General features: G+C 35.9%; 1 protein-coding gene across 1 annotated transcript in view; it reads left to right on the top strand.

Annotated features, from left to right (window-relative positions):
• The first annotated feature begins 326 nt into the window (after positions 1-326).
• TMPRSS12 (transmembrane serine protease 12) overlaps positions 327-18,281 on the top strand; it is a 30,127-nt gene continuing 12,172 nt past the window's right edge. The window contains exons 1-3 of the mRNA XM_074374876.1: positions 327-545; positions 1,588-1,783; positions 12,774-13,042. Coding sequence (XP_074230977.1) covers positions 1,674-1,783; positions 12,774-13,042 — 379 coding nt within the window. The 5' untranslated portion in view covers positions 327-545; positions 1,588-1,673. The remainder of the gene's footprint in view (positions 546-1,587; positions 1,784-12,773; positions 13,043-18,281) is intronic.

The raw sequence follows: 18,281 nt of genomic DNA, 5'->3' as shown, positions 1-18,281 counted from the left end.
GGAAGGTCAAGGGGCATTTCAGGGGTTCTGATGGGACAAGGAATAAAGCATCTCTCAGGCTAGGGACTGAAATGTGTTTGCCTGTGTGTTTGGGGTGGGGGTAGGGTGCAATTACGTTCGGTCAGGCATCGTCCTCAACTTTTCAGGTTCTTAAATTTGATTTTGTAAGTTCACCCAGAGGTGATCAGATGAAGGCAAACTACTACAAAGCAATTAATAATGAGACCAATGTGTATTACAGAAATCGGTCTCCCCCAGTGTCCCTACGGTCTCAAATCCCAACCTCTGCACTTGCTCTGCCTTCTGCTTTGCCTCTCCCTCCCCCAGCCTACCCACTTCAGTTTAGACGTTCTTGCTTCTGGAAGCCTTCCTGGCCCTACAAGTCTCAGTGGTTCCAGCAGCTCCCCTCTCACCACAGCAGCCGTACTGTACTGTCTGGACACGTGGATCTGGCTCAGGGAGGCCTCGCCAGTTACTGAAACCGCGGATCCTGGCGACGGCGACGCTGCATGTGCCCCTCCACCAGACCACCGCCGGGAGGCCGGGTGAGCCGGGCACCCCTGCCGACCTCCAGGCCTCGTGGCCGCTCACCCACCCGCCAGGCGGGGTCCTGTCCGGCCGCCCCACGCGCCTCCCAGCGCGTCGCCCGGCCACGGGCCAGCGGGGAAGTGGGGGCAGGAAATGCCGCCATCTTGCCCACCGCGGGCTCCAAAATGGGGCTGGGGCTCCTGAGCGCCGCGCTGCTGTTTCTGGGGGGCTCCCTCATACGCCCCGAGCGCTCTCCGCTCCCCGCACCGGGGCCGCGCGGCTCCTGGCGGAAACCGGCCGGCGGCCAGGGGCGGCCCGAGGCCCTGAGCAGCGGGCGCGGGCGGCCGCAGGCCCCGGGAGACGGACAGCTGGACGCCCAGGGCAGTACCTGTCGTTCTTCCCTTGGGACAGCCTCCCTTGCCTCGGCCCCACTTCTGCAGTGTTTGAGTTTGGGTCCCTCCTTTTCAGTTTTTCCAACTGCCTTTAACTAAAAACATACAGACGCAAGCAGCCCAATTATAACGCTGACTACAGCAGTAGTACTAATGGGGAAAACGCCATACCCTTGCGCGTCTCCGCAAAACATGCCGGGGTTTGCCAGTCTCGTTTTACGGATTAATAATTCGTTGGCATTCAGCGTTGAAAGGGCTATTAGGTAACTTTTTCATACTACAGTTGAGAAAAATTAACAATAAACTGAATGGCAAGTGTTAGAACTTGTAGCTCGAGTCACCAGCCCCAGGCTCTTTTAATCGGCACTTCATTCAGGAGAAAATCTGATACTTGGCCAGAGAAACTTACCTCATTGTTACACTTGTCAGGAGTAGAGTTTTTAAATTGACGAATTGTGTTGATTTAATGTCTTTCTATTTGTAAGTAATCAATTAAGGCATGTTTATCTTAACCCTCTAAGATTTTGTTTCAAAATATATAGGCATGTCTTAGGGATCCAGCTTGCTTTATCAGTTTTTTAAATCGGAATTTAAAAGATTAATCTGTAAAGATTATGAGGTAATACATATATGTTCGGTCCAGATAACATAAAATTTTTATTTTTAGATTGTGGGACAGCACCGCTTGCGGATGTCTTAAAGGGGTCTCGGATTATAGGGGGCACAGAAGCTCAAACCGGCGCGTGGCCATGGATGGTTAGCCTGCAGATTCAGTCTGGCAGATACCTTACTCATGTCTGTGCCGGAAGCTTAGTGAAAAAGAGGTGGGTCCTCACAGCTGCCCACTGCATTAAGGATACTAGGTATGTATTCACAACACAACTCCTGTTTTATTTTCCTAGAGGATATTTTGAAGTGGTAGAGGACCATTTGCTTCAGCCACGTTCAGTTAAGCCATGTTTGAAGGTAGCCATAATGAGTCATACTGAATAGTACATTGAATATTTGTTGCAATAAATCCTTTAAGTCAGAGATCAAGGCCTTATAGTCTCTGTGATAATTACTCAACTCTGCCACAGTAGAACCAAAGTGGCCACAGATAATACATAATTGAATGAGTGTGCTGTGATCCAATAAAACCTTATTTATGAACACTGAAATCTGAACAAAATCCAATTTTGTTATTTTGGGTTTTCCCCAACCATTTAAACATGTAAAAAAAACATTCTTTGTTCATGGGCTGTATAAAAAGCAGGAGACAGGCTAGATTTGGCCTGTGGGTGGTGGTTTGTCGAACCTTGCTTTAAAGAATTGAAGTTTTCTTTTAGCTTAAAAATTATTATAATCGTGTTTGTCTTTTTTAACCATTGGACCATGAGATCTTTGAAGATAAGGACCACATGTTTTATTTTGTATTCCTGGTAATAACACAGGAGTTGGCCTACTTTATAGGAGACAGTAAATATTTGTCCAGTCTATGAATGATATCAGTCTTGGAGAAATAGGATTTACCACAGTTAGAATAGAACTTTATGACCCTCCTAACATCTAAAATGAAGTGCTAAGAAAAATACTTTGGAAAACCACTGTACCTGTCTCCCTTTAGTCTCTAATTTTTAAGAGCTATCTTGGAGAAGAATGAAAAGTCTTTAAGAACAACAACTTCAAAATTCAACTAAGGACAGCTGGCCTGATGGGGTACATAAAGTTTTAATCTTTTAATCTGTATAGCACATTTTTAAAACATGTTGTTTCAGTTCCATAAGTGGCCTTTTGAGGAACAGAGATCATAAAAGTGGAAAGCTATTAAGGTATAAATGCAAGGGTTCAGAAAAAGATGCAGAAAAATGTTTCAGAGTTAGAAATCAATTCTGTTCTTTCAGATGTGGGTGTTTTACAACTCTTTCCTAACATGCTATCATTTCAGCTGCTTTTCAATAGCTTTCAGACCTTAAACCAAGGGAGGTAAAGCCTGCCTGGTATGGTTTGAAAATTCTTGGAAAACCTTTTCTCACCTAAGTCCTGACATTGTACCTTTACTAGTCTGTTTCTTCAACACAGTGGGCGTAACAATGCATTTTGGAGTGGGGAGACCTGTCTCCTGGGCTTCTTGACCCTTAGTGCAGTGGCTTAAAGTAAGGTTCCAAAACCTACTAGATGTGTCACCTTGGACAAATAATTTGGCTTTGTTATAGTGTCATAGAATCTTAATGTTCAAAGAGGCATTTTTAAGGGTCTAGTTCAATCCTCTGTCCTGTTTGTGAATCCTTCTTACAATATTGAAGTAAAGGGTTCTCTGGTCTGAAATAATTCAATGTATTGAGTCAGGCATTTTTTCATACATAATTTCCACTACTCTTCACAAACACTCTGCCGTAGGGAGACCCTGGCTGGAAAGCAACAAAATCAGGACCAGATCCAGGTGTGTCAGCATGAAAATCCAAACACATAACCATTACTGTATCATTTGGCGTCTGTCACCTCTTGTGATAATGAATTACTACCTTGGAAGAATCTCACTTCAATTTTGAACAACTTTAATTCTTAGAAGGCTTTTCCTTATGTTGAACTAAGTGTCTTGGTTTTCATTCTGCCTAAACGTAATTCTTCTTCTAAGTGTTTTAAGATAATGTTCACATTCCACGTAACAGTTCTCAAGACTAAATATTATTGATATTTTTACCCCTTTACTTAACATTTACTAAATACATGTTATATACTAAAGACTGGGCCAGGTGCTGAGAAAGCAGGCATTCCTGAGGCACAGTCTCTGTGTTTCTGGAGCTTCCTCCTGTCTCAGAAGACACTACCACCTTCTATTCCTGTTCCCCCCTCATTTCCTAAACCTCACACCATCAGTTATCCCTTATTTTTTCTTATAACAACTGTTTCTCAAGAACCTGCTCTGAGATTAGGCTCTGCCGAAGGATATTATATTTAATTCTGTATTTAAAAAGTCCTCCCAGTAACCCTCTGAGATAGCTGTTCTCTCCATTTTACACTTGAGGAATCCAGAGATCAGAGAGATTTGGTAACTTGCCCAAGATCACACTGCTGTTAAGTGGCAACCTACTGATTTAAATCTAGTCTCAAACAAGCTGTTTCATTATGTCTCACTGTCTCTTTAGTATTTTTCAATGTTTTCCTCTTGTTTCTTCCCTACAGCTTTCAAATATGTTTGGGTCACCTCCTCATTATTTAACAAACAAGCAAAATTCCTGTTTCTGTTCTTCCCTTTATTATTAGACTCCTTGGAAGACAGTCTCCTTTTTGCTTCATCTGCATGGACTCACAAACACCCAATTGCAATCTGATTTCTGTGGCCAAAACACACTATTAAGACCAACCTCCATGCCAAATCCAGTGACCTCTACTCAGTCCCCATCCTATTTCATCTTTATAATATTTGACAGAATTGTCCACTACTCTCCTTGAAACTCTCTCTCTTCTTGGTTTTAAAGACACCACTACTCTCTATCTTTAAGATTTTCTTCCTTATTCCTTGAGTTTTTGTCATCTTTTAAGAGGCAGTATTTTTAAGAGTTCCACCTTCTATCCTCTTGCCTTATCATCTGTACCCTTTCCTAGAGATGTCTCCTACTTCTGTTTCAGCAGTCATCATGTGCCGGCAACTCCCAAGTCTCTCCAGCTGAGTCATATTTCTAGCTGCCCACTATACATATATATTGGAATCACGTTCTCTAAAAGTCCAAACATGAACTTTTAAAATCTTTCCTCTAATCCTACCCCTTTTCTGTTTTCTCAGATGACAGTGTCACCAACAGTTCTATTCCCCAGAGTTAGCTGACCCTCTCTGTGCAGTATCTCCTAAATTTGTTTCTTCTGTCCCCCGAAACTCCCCGCTGATTAAAAGGAGATTCAGAACATTAGTCTCCATATCCCTAGTTTATCACTTACACTACTTACACTTACACTATACTACCATGGTAACTATCTGAATGAGTGTGAAGTGGCATCTCATCATGCCACTTTTTGATTCACATTACCCTAATGACTAGGGATGTTGGGCATCTTTCCGCGTGCTTTCTGGGTATCTGTGTATCTTCTTTGGAGAAAGGTCTATGCAAGTCCTTAGCCCATTTTTGAACTGGGCTGTTTGTTGTTGATGTTTTTTGTGGATGTTGAGTTGTAGGAGTGCTTTATATATTCTAGATATTAATCCCTTATCAAATATATGATTTACAAATATTTTCTCCAATTCTGTGGGCTGTCTTTTCACTCTCTTGATGTAGTGTCCTTTGATGCACAACTTTTTAATTTTGATGAAGTCCAATTTATTTTTTCTGTTGTTGCCTGTTTTTGGTGTCATATCCAAGAATCACTGTCAAATCCAATACCATGAAGGTTTTCTCCTGCGTTTTCTTCTAAGTTTTACAGCTTCATTCTTACGTTTAAGTCTTTCATCTATTTTGAGTTAACTTTACATATGGTGTTAGCGTAAGGGTCTAACTTCATTCTTTTGCATGTAGATACCCACTTTCCCAGCACCTTTTGTGGAAAAGCCTATTCTTTCTCGACTGAATTGTCTTGGCACTCTTGTTGAAAATCAACTGGCCACACGTGCAAGGGCTCTTTATTATTTTCCATTGGTGTATGTGTCTGTCCTTACATCAGTACCACACTCTTTTAATTACTGTAGTTTTGCAGTAAGTTTTAAAACCAGGAGGTGTGGTCCTACAACTTCATTCTTCTTTTTCAAGATTATTTTGGCTCTGTGGGGTCCCTTGATATTCCAAATGAATTTTTTTTTTATTTTTTTATTTTTAATTTTTTCTTAAAGTACATTCAAGGTGCCAATTTCTGGTGTCCAGCACAATGTCCAAGTCATGTATATATATATACACATATATTCATTTTCATATTCTTTTTCATTACAGGTTATTACAAGATACTGAATATAGTTCCCTGTGCTATACAAAAGAAACTTGTTTTTTAATCTGTTTTTATATATAGTGGCTAACATTTGCAAATCTCAAACTCCCAAATTTATCCCTTCCCACCCCCTTTCCAGTAACCATAAGATTGTTTACTATGTCTGTGAGTGTTTCTGTTTTGTAGATGAGTTCACAGGGTCCTTTTTTTTCTTTTTCTTTTTAGATTCCACATGAGAGTGATATCATATGGTATTTTTCTTTCTCTTTCTGGCTTACTTCACTTAGAATGACAGTCTCTAAGTCCATCCATGTTACTCCAAATGGCAATATTTTATTCTTTTTTATGGCTGAGTAGTATTCCATTATATAAATATACCACACTTCTTTATCCAATCATCTGTCAATGGACATTTAGGTTCCTTCCATGTCTTGGATATTATTTATAGTGCTGCTATGAACACTGGGGTGCATGTATCTTTTCAAATTAGAGTTCCAACCATATATATACCCAGAAATGGGATTGCTGGATCATATGGTAAGCCTATTTTTAGTTTTTTGAGGTATCTTTATACTGTTTTCCAAAACGGCTGCATCAAACTACATTCCCACGAGCAGTGTAGGAGGGTTCCCTTTTCTCCACACCCTCTCCAGTATTTATCATTCGTGGACTTTTTAATGACAGCCATTCTGACTGGTGTGAGATGATACCTCATTGTGGTTTTCATTTGCATTTCTCTGATAATTAGTGATAATGAGCATTTTTTCATGTGCCTACTGGCCATTTGTATGTCTTCACTGGAGAATTGCTTGTTTAGGTCTTCTGCCCAGTTTTGGATTGGATTGTTTTTTTTTGTTGTTGTTAAGTTGTATGAGCTGTTTATATACTCTGGAAATTAAGTCTTTGTCAGTCACATCATTTGCAAATATTTTCTCCCATTCCATAGGTTGTCTTTTGGTTTTGCTTATGGTTTCCTTTGCTGTGGAGAAGCTTGTAAGTTTAATTAGGTCCCATTCGTTTATTTTTGCTCTTATTTCTATTGCCTGGGTAGACTGCCCTAGAACAGTGTTAAGATTTATATCAGAGAATGTTTTGCCTATGTTTTCTTCTAGGAGGTTTATCGTGTTTTGTCTTATATTTAAGTCTTTAAGCCATCCACACAAATTTTAGGATGTTTTTCTGTTTCTGTAAAAGATAACCACTGGGATTTTTATAGGTATTACATTGAATTTATGGATCACTTTGGGTAGTAGTGTAATTGTAACAATATTAAGTTTTCTGATCCATGAACAAGGAATGTATTTCCATTTGTTTATGTTTTCTTTAATTTCTTTCAGCAATGTTTTGAGTTTTCAATGTATATAACCTATTTTTTAATCTTATGGTCTGAATATAAATTGAAGTACATAAGTAAATAATATAATATTGATTCAGTCATTCTATGTCTTTTGATTGGAGAATTTAATCTGTTTACATTTAAATTACAATTACTGTATCATAGGTAAGATTTACTATTGCCATTTTGTTAACTGTTACTGGTTGTTTTGTAGATCCATTGTTCCTTGTTTCTTACCCTGCTGTCTTTTTTTTCATAAGTAAAATTTTTCTTTTCTTTTCTTTTTTTTTTCCTGCTGTCTTTTTTGTGTTTTGATGTCTTTTGGTATCAGTAATCTTTGACTTCCTGATCATGTTCTTTTGTGTAATTATTATCTCCCCTTGAGGCTATCAATAAGCTTACATAAAGTATCTTAAATTATAACACCTTATTTTTAAGCTCTTAATTTCAAAAGGACTTCTAATCTTTACAATTTTACTTCTCCTCCACCTCACATTTTAGGTTACTACAACTATAATTTACATATTTTTCATATTGTGTAACAAAGCTTATTATAGTTATGGTTATTTTTGCTACATGAATTTTTTTACTTTTTAACTAAAGTTGTAAGTGAATTATGCACCACTGTTGCCAAATTACAGAATCTTTGACTGTGTATTTACCATTACCAGTGAGTTCTGTGCTACCTTTTTATGTTTTTTATGATGTTAATTAGCATCCTTTTACTTCCACTCAAAGAACCTCCTTTAGCATTTCTTGTTAAGACAAGTCCAGTGGTAATCAACTCCCTCAGCTTATCTTTGCTCAAGAAAATCTTTATCCAACAATATGCTGCCTACAAGGGACTCACTTTAGCTTTAAAGGCACACAAAGACTGAGACTGAAGGAATGGAAAAAGCCATTTTAAGTAAATAGTCACCCCAAAAAAACAGGGATAATTATTTTAGACAAAATAGACTTTAAACATAAAATGGTAAAAAGAAACAAAAAGGTAATTATACAATGATAAAGGGGTCAATCCATAAAGAAGATTAAACAATTGCAAATATTTATGCATCCAGTATCAGAGTACCTAAATATATAAAGCAAAAACTAACAGAGGTAAAAGGAGAAATAAACAGCAATACAATAAGAGTTGGGGAATTGATACTTCACTCTCAACAATGGATAGATCATCCAGATAGAGAATAAATAAGGAAACAAGAGATTTGAACAACACTATAGACCAAAATGGACTTAACAGATATATGCAGAACATTCTATCCAATAATAGCACATTATACATTTTTCTCAAGTGCACATGAAGTATTTTCTATGACAGACCATATGTCAGGCTCCAGACTAGTCTTAGCAAAGTCAAGAAGACTGAAATCATACCAAGTATCTTCTCTGACCACAATGGCATAAAAATAGAAATCAATAAAAAGGAAAAATCATGAATACATGGAAATTAAACAACACTCTCCTGAACAACCACTGAGTCAAACAAGAAATTAAAAGGGAAATAAAAAAGTAGCTTAAGACAAACAAAAATGGAAACACAATATAACAGAATGTACTGGAGACAGCTAAGAGGAAAACTGAAATTCACAGCAATAAATGCATACATTAAGAAGTAGTAAAATTCCAAATAAACAACCTAACTCTACATCTTCAGGAACTAAAAAAAGAACAAAGCCTAAAATTAGAAGGAAATAAAGATTAGAGCAGTAATAAATGAAACAGAGAACAGAAAAATAATATAAAAGATTAACCAAACTAACTAAGAGTAGATTCTTTGAAAAGATACACAAAATTGGCAAAGCCTTAGCTAGACTTACCAAGGAAAAAAGAGAGAGGAGCCAAATCAACAAAATTATAAATGAAAAAGTAAACATTACAACTTATATCACAGAGATAAAAAGGATCATAAGAGGCTACTATGAACAACTAGTTGCTAACAAAGTAGACAACTTAGAAGGAATGGAAAAATTCTTAGAAACATACAGCCTACCAAGACTGAGTCAGGAGGAAATAGAAAATCTGAATAGACCAATTACCAGTAAGGAGATTGAATGAAAAATTTCCCAAAGAAGAAAAGCCCAGGACCAGATGGCTTCACTGGTGAATTTTACCAAACATTTAAAGAAGAATTAACACTAATCCTCCTCAAACTCTTCCAGAAAATCAAAGAGGAAGGAACCTCCCAAATTCACTTTATGAGGTCCAGTATATTGTGATACCAAAGCCAGATAAGGACACCACTAGGAAAGAAAACTACACACCAATATCCTTGATGAATACAGATGCAGAAATTTTCAAGAAAACACTAGCAAACCATACTCCGCAGCACATTAAAAGGATCATTCACCATGATCAACTGGGATTTATCCCTGGGAAGCAAGGCTCGTTCAATACATGCCAATTAATCAATGTGATACATTACATTAACAGAATGAAAAAAAAGAATCATATGATCATCTCAATAGCCACAGAAAAAGCATTTGACAAAATTCTGCCTCCATTCATGATAAAAACACATAACTAATTAGGTGTAGAAGGAACATACTTCAACATAATAAAGGCGGTGTCAGACAAGCCCACAGCTAATATACTCAGTTACAAAAGGTTGAAAGCTTGTCCTCTAAGATCAGGAAAAAAACAAGGATGCCCACTCTCACCACTCCTATTTAACATAGTCCTGAAAGTCCTAGCTAGAGAAATAAGGCAAATAAAGAAATAAAAGGCATCAGAACTAGAAAGGAAGAAGTAAAATAGTTTCTGTTTTCAGGCAATATGATTTTATATATAGAAAGTACCAAAAACTCAAACAAAAAACTATTAGAACTAATCAATGAATTTAGTTACAGGATACAAAATTAACATATAAAAATCAGGAGCATTTCTATATACTAACAATGAATTCTCTGAAAAAGAAATAAAGGAATTAATTCCATTTACAATACCATGAAAAACAAAATACTTAGGAATATTTAACCAAGTTAGTGAAAGATCTCTACTTTGAAAACTACAAGACATTGATAAAAGACATCGAAGAAGATACAAGCAAATGGAAAGGTATGTGCATGGACTGGAAGAATAAATACTGTGCAACTGCCACTACTACCAAAACCATCGACAGATTCAGTGCAACCCCTATCAAGATTCTAACAGCATTTTTAACAGTAATAGACAAAACACTAAAACTGATATGAAACCACAAAGGACCCTGAATAGCCAGAGAAATCCTGAGAAAACAACAACAAAAAACAGGTATCACAGTTCCTGATTTCAAGCTATGCTATAAAACTATAGTAATTAAAATAGTATGATACTGGCATAAAAACCAATAAACCAATGGAACAGAACTGAGAGCCCAGAAAATAACCCCAAGCATATCCAGTCAAGTAATAATTGACAAGGGAGCCAAGCATAATCAATAGAGAAAAGTCTCTTCAATAAATGCTGCTGGGAATATTAGATATTCACATGAAAAGAATGAAACTTGACCCCTATCTTACACCATTAACAAAAATTAACTCAAAATAGATTAATGACTTAAATGTAAGACCTGAAACTATAAAACTCTTAGGAAAAAAACAAAGGAAAAAATCTCCTTGACATGGATCTTGATAATGATTTTTTGGAAATCACACCTAAAGCACAAGCAACAAAATGAAAAATAAACAAGTGGGACTACATCAAACTAAAAAACTGCAAAGAAGGAACCATGAGTGACCAGAGGCAGGCTGTGGGGGAGGGGATATTGGAGGAAGGTGGTCAAAAGGTACAAACTTCCATTACAAGATAAATAAGACTAGGGGCATAATGTACAATAGGATTACTATAGTTAACATTGCTGTATGACATATGGAAAAGTTAAGAGAGTAGACCCTAAGAGTTATCATCACAAGGAGAAATTTTCTTTCCTTTTTACTGTATCTATATGAGATGACAAATGTTAATGAAACCTACTGTGATAATCATTTCACAATATATGTAAATTAAACCAACATGCAGTACACCTAAACCTATACCATGATGTATGCCAATTATTTCTTAATAAAACTGGAAACAATTTTAATTTCAAAAAAGATAAACTGGATGTTTGGGAAAGGAAAGAAATATCTTTATTTCAAAGTAGCTCAAAGCAGTGATTTCTTTTTAAACAAAATAGAACTAGGACTTTAAAAAACTTTTTACAAACTTTTTAGAGGTTACCTAGCCCACTTTTAAGATGGCTAAATTCTTCTATTTCCTTGGGATAAAGTCTAGGAATTAGAACTGCAGTATCAAATACAATGCAACTTTCATAAGCTATGGATACATGATGCCAAAGTGCCCATCTATTGCCCATCTATCATATTCTCAATGAATAATAGTGCCTTTTGTCCTCTGGCTCTTGTCTGTACTGATCATTATCATCAAATACACACACACACACTCATACATAAACTGTGTCAATTTGGAGGATGAAAGGAATTTCAGAGTTTGTAAACTAGAGTAACAAGTAAAAATATACTTTACTTTAAAATATAAAGTAAAAAGTTCCTTCTTCCCAATCCAATTTCAGATGCATACTTATTAACCACTTGGGGTTTTAACTGTTGATTTTTGACCTACAGAAGGTTTCTGGTTTGGTTTGGGTTTTGCTTGTTTTTGTTTGTTTGTTTTTTAAGACAGTCAAGATCCATTAGCTGCTGCTTTTGTATTTAGTGTCATGCTTTATAAAGTCTCACAGAGATACAGTCTAGTGGAATATATGAAGTCCTTTTTCATGTCAATGTTTCGTGTTTTCTTTCTATATTTTCTTTCTGGTTTAAACTTCTCATCATAATTTAATGCCCAAATGTTTCATTCTAAAAGTTTAACAACTTACAAAAGTAGGGGGAATAGTTTAGTGAATTCCCATATACATATTATCCAGCTTCAGGTTATCAACTCATTCCTAATCTTGTTTCTTCTTTATCCCCACCAACTCCTCCAATTACTTTCGAGGAAATCTCCAACATACTGCTTTATGTATTCCTAAAATATAGGAAGTCTTTATTGAAAAGATTTGTGCCTTTAAATATTTAATCAATTTCAGTTTATTTTAGTATTTAGTGTTTTTCAGGGATTTAATTTATTCCACTTTTAAAAAAATTTTATTTATTATTGTATTATTACTTGCGGGGGGGCAGGAGGGAGGTAATTAGGTTTTTTTATTTTTAGAGGAGGTACTGGGGATTAAACCCAGAACCTCTTGTGTGCTAAGCATGCGCTCTACCACTTGAGCTAGACCCTCTCCTATTCCACTTTTCTAACTAGTTTGTTGGTTAGCTAGTTGTCCCAATCAGTACCATTTACTGAATAATTCATCCATTTGTCCACTGGTAAGAAGTCCTACCATATATTAAAGTCTCATGTATTTGAATCATACATTAAATTCTCATGTACTTGAACTTGTCTGGGACTTTCTGTCCCCCTGATCTTTTTATCCTTTCCTACAAAAATTTAGGTTTTTACTTGATATGACTTTATCACATGAAAGTAAGATTAAATTTTTTATTAATCTGAGAAAAATAAAAACTAGCGGGAAATTCAGAATATTTACTTAGTTCAATAAGCATGTTTATATAATAAGGACATTTACTTTCTTTCAGAGAGCCTGTAATGTGGAGAGTTGTGGTTGGAACTAATAAGGTAGACGGGACTCAGCCAACCACCAAGAAGATGAAAGTTAAAGCGATCATCATCCATCCAGAATTTGACGTGGACTCTTACGTAAATGATATTGCGCTTTTTCATTTAAAAAAAGCAGTGAGGTATAATGATTATATTCAGCCTATTTGTCTACCTTTTGGTGTTTTCCAAAAACTGAACCGAAAAACAAAGTGTTTTATAACTGGCTGGGGAAGAACAAAAGAAGAAGGTAATTATAATCTGAATTTTATTAATACAGGTTTTCCTGATTACTGGCATGGTGTGAACCCTTTTGTATACATCTTTATCTCTTTCTAACATGAGTTTGAGCAGCGGGTCTTTATAAACCAGTGGAAAGGAAGTGCCTTTTTATGTTTCCTGTATTTTTTTCTTCCTCATGGGGGAGAGAAAATTATCTTCCAAACCAGAGACTTTTCTTTTGTTATACATGCCGAAATACTTGAACTGTTAGACATTCTCAGAGAGAATGATGGTTCCAACTGTTTTGGAGTCGCTGAGACTCATAGGTGATGGAGCAAACTCCGGAGCAGATTTGCTTCTCTTAAGTAATAAGCTCCTGGTTGTAAGGAATCAAATTTAGTGTCCTTTTTATTTAGTGTCCTGTTTAGCATCAAACAGGCTGATTGCCATGTATTTTCTTTAGTATACAAAGGGACACTAATCATTGACTGAACTAATGGGAGGAATAAAAAAATGCAGAAAACAGTCTCTGCCTTTGGTAATAACAATAGCTACCATTTGGGAGCATTTACCATGTTTTAGTTCCTGTTCTAAATACATTACTTTCTTTTATCTTATCCTGCCAATATTCCTGTTAGGGAGTTAATGCTATTATGCCCATTTAACATATCACGAATTATGGATCTTAGAGGTTGAGAAACTGGGACTCAACCCCAAGTTTTTTATTCTAAAGCCTGAGTATTTTAGTACTACATTAAGTACTACCTACTATATGAGATCAAGTGCTGAGACTTTTTTTTCCCCTATTCCCCACCAAATCTAGCCATTTAAACATTTGTGGATTATTTAGATAGGATAAAATAAATGTGTGAAAGGCCTAAGAATTATTATTTTTCTTTTTTTCCTCTGTGAATCCTTTCTAAGGAAGATAAGGAAAGCGACATGGTATAAGAAAAAGAGCACGGGCTTTAGAATCACAGACCTAAGTCTCAGTCTCAGCCTGGCCACATACTAGCGGAATTACCACGGGCAAGTTATGGCATCTTTAGTAATGGTTAGCACAACAATGACAGGAGCAATTACCATTTATTCAGGACTGGGTACTAAATAAAATGCTAAACATTTTTAATGTATTTCTCATTTAATGCACCATGAAAAATATTATAATGTGGATGAATACACAGAGGTTTAAAGAGATCAAATAAATTGCCCAAAGTTACACAGCTAACTAAGTGAGAAGTTAAAATTCAAGCCCAGGCTGGCCTGCCTCAAAACTCATGGGTTTCCATTACATTCTGTCATCTCTCACCATGTCAAACATTTTCATGATCTGTAAGACCAGAGTAACAATACCTGTCAGTGAGCTTTTTTGAGGATTATATTGGCTCTCCAGCAACATGGCAGGTCACATGCACACACCAACCTTCCCACTGGAAATTATTAAAGAGGGAAAATACACAGGTCAAGGACTGAGTGTGAAGGTGGGAACTTAGATCCTAGAGCACCAAAGCTGGCTTCCATCCTGAGGGTATGTGTCAAATTGGTAACACTGTATATTGATTTCTGTGATCTCACGGGTCCTGAGAGGGTTGAAGAATAAATCCTGCCTGAGTGTGTGTGCGGAGACTCCCATAAAGCTGGAGCCCCAGGGCTGTACTGTAAAAATGAGTCAGACTCATAACCCAGCATTTAGTTCATACATACACAGTTCACTTCATATATGATGACAGATTGAAAGTAAAAGGATGAGAAAAAACATACCGTGGCAACATTAATCAAAAGAAACATGGAATGAAAAAAAAAAAAGGAAAAGAAAGCAGGATTGGCTACATTAATATCAGATAAATGTAAGACCAAACAAAATTACCAGGGACAGTGAAGAACATAACATAATGCCAAGGAGACACAGCAATCCTGAACGTATATGCACCGAACATCAGAGATACAGTATCCTAAACATACATGTGAACATATATTTACTGTATGACCCAGCGATCACACTCCTTGGCATTTATCAGAGAAGTGAAAACATAAGTCCACACAAAAACCTGTTCACAAATGTTCATAAAAATTTTATTTGTAATATCCCCAAACTGGAAAAAACCTAAATATCCTTCAATTGGTGATGATTAAGTAAATAGTAGCATATCCTTAATATGGAACACTGCTAAACAGTTAAAAGGAATTAGCTATTGATAACACACAGCAACTTAGATAGGTCACAAGGGCATTATGCTTACTGAAAAGAAGCAATATTCAAAAGGTAACATACTGTGTGATTCCATTTATGCAACATTCAAAAAAGGGCAAAATTATAGAGATGGAGAACAGATTTCTGGGTACCAGGGGTAAGAAGTTTAGATACCATGCAGATCTTGATGATGGAATAGTTCTGTATCTTGATTGTGGTGGTAATTACATGAATCTACATTTACCATAAAATGGTGTAGAACCACACACACACATTGTACCAGTGTTTACTCTTGGTTTTGATATTGTACTTCAGTCACATAGATGTAACCATTGTAGGAAACTGGGTAAAGAGTGCACTGAACTTCACTGTACTACCTTTGCAACTTCTTATAACTATTTCAGAATAAAAAGGTTTTTTTAAAAAATGAACCAAATATAACAAAAGCATCCTCAACCCCTATCCCACCCCCAGGATTGCTAGGAAAACTATTTAATGGAAGACAGAAAAGATACAAAATTTCCCAGAAAATATGTATGCATTCATATGCATTTGCTGCTCCAAAATCAGTCTGAGTAGACTAGAAAGCTTCAAGCTTAGTATTTAAATAGTTCCTAGACTGTTAATGTCTCTACATGCCTGAGAAAAAACAAATGCCAATAATCTGAGTAGAAACCTAATTTGATCTAAAACCTCAAAGAACTTCACCAGATAAAGTCTGAATGAAAATGAATATAACTTTTAAAAATTATTACACACCAAAGGAAACAAAGCATTTATGAGTGAGAGTCAGCAGAAACAACAGGCATCAGAATAAGATCTGTAAAGATTTCAGATACTAGAATCATCAGATATTTTTAAAAATTTTAATATATTACAAAAATAAAAGATATGCTTGAAAATATGAATAAAAAGGTGATATGAAAAAGAACCAAATAACTGTGACAATTAAAAAAAATATAATAGAAATAAATTCAGTGGGCTAAAGTAGTACCAAGTAACACATAGGAACCCCAGATTAAAATCAACCGAACATCAGCTCACAATCAAAGATCACTAAACACATAAAGAAACAAAACATAATAATGAAAGTCAATAGAAATAAAACAACAGATTAAACCCCCAAGGATCTCAGATACTAATATTTTAGGTATAAAATATAAAATAAGTGTATGTGAATTATTTACAGAAATAAAAAGGAATTAAAAATGAGCAACAGACAACTTAGAATGACCAGGAAGATTTTAAAACGAACCAAATAGAACCTTTAAAAATGAAAAATGTAATTGCTAAAGTGTAAAACTCAATGGATGAAATATCATATTAGACTCTGGTGAAGAGGAAATTTGTGAACCAGAGATATATCTGAAGAACTGCCTAGACTGTGGCACAGAGAAAATATCATAGAAAGTAAAGTATAAAAAGGACAGAATGAGAGGGTCAAACATACACTAATGAGAGCACTATAATGCCATTTGCAGCAATACAGGGTAGACTTACAGGGCATTATGCTAAGTAAAATAAGTCAGACAGAGAAAGACAAATACTGTATGATACCACTTGCACGTCGAATCTAAAAAATACACCTGGTGAATATAACAAAAAAGCAGCAGACTCACAGGTATAGAGAACAAACTAGTGGTTACCAGTGGGGAGAGAGAAAGGGGAGGGGCAACACAGGGATGAGGGACGAAGAGGTACAAATTATTAGGTATAAAATAAGCTACAGGATATATTGTATGACATCGGGAATATAGGCTGTATTTTATAATAATTATAAATGGAGTATAACCTTTAAAAAATAAAAAAATGGCAGTCTATTGGAATAAAAAAAAAGAATAAGAGTGAACAAAAACTGTTTACTACCAATAATCTATCAACAAAGGAAACAAAAAATATGTCTGAAATAAAATGATGCCAAAAGGGAGGTATGGGATATAAGAAGTGAGCAAAGACATAGGTAAAATTATAGGTAAATGTAAATAAACATCATCTACATAAAATAGTAGTTCTCAGCTGAGGGCACTTTTGCCCCAGGGAACATCTGGGAACATCTGTAGAAAATTCTGGTCTTACTGGTGGGCAGCAGGTAAGCATGCTAATGGCTTCCTTGTGGGCAGCAGCCAGGGATGCTGCTCATCATCCTTCAGTGCCCAGGCTGGTCCTCCCACCCTCCACAACAAAGAGTCATCTGTCAATAGTGCCATGGCTGAGATACCTTGGAATACAATAAAAATAAAGCATATTTTTGGTAGTAAAAAAGATACTTAAATACTTGGAAAAAGGCATGTATTTCAGAATGAGTAATCAGAATTAAAGTGGTATCTGGTCCTTGTATAACTCAGAAGTGTTAAGATACTGATTAACATTACAGTTAAGCATGAATGGTCAAATTTCAATAATAGAAATAAAAGATACAGTTTGAAAACCAGTAGAAAGAAACAAAATGAAATAAGAAAATAAAGACGGGGGGTTGGATATAGCTCAGTCATAGAATGCATGCTTAGCATGCCCAAAGTCCTGAGTTCAATCCCTAATACTGCCATTAAAAAAAAAAATACAAATAAAATCTCAATAAAAAAAACAAGAAAGTAGAAATAAGCATTAAAAAAGTGAGAAAAATATAAAGTACAATATAAGACATTAGAAACAAGCCCAAATACTTTCAAAATCACAATAAATGTTAATGGACCAAATCGCAATTAAAAGAAAGATAATAAAATTAATTAAAAGAAAGATAATCCGATTAGGGAACAGAAAATCTAGCTTTAGCAAGAGATACTTAAAATGTAAGGATATGGAAGGACTGAAGTAAAACAACAGGAAAGAAATATACTAAGCAAATTCTAATTAAAAGAAAGCTGATATCACTATGCAAATAGCAGGCAAAATAGACTTTCAGATAAAAGAATAATTAGGGACGAAGAGAATCATTATATATTTAGAAAGATTCAACTCACCAGGAAGATAGAACAATTCTAGACTTGTGAGGCTAATAAATCTGATCCAGATAATGTTAAAAGATACTTTAAAAGATAAAATTGTATGGCAAACAAATATGATAGTAGAGAATTTT

This window comes from Camelus bactrianus, chromosome 12 (assembly GCF_048773025.1).
Source record: "Camelus bactrianus isolate YW-2024 breed Bactrian camel chromosome 12, ASM4877302v1, whole genome shotgun sequence".
NCBI classification, from domain to species: Eukaryota; Metazoa; Chordata; class Mammalia; order Artiodactyla; family Camelidae; genus Camelus; species Camelus bactrianus.
This window is presented reverse-complemented; position numbering and strand designations above follow the sequence as displayed.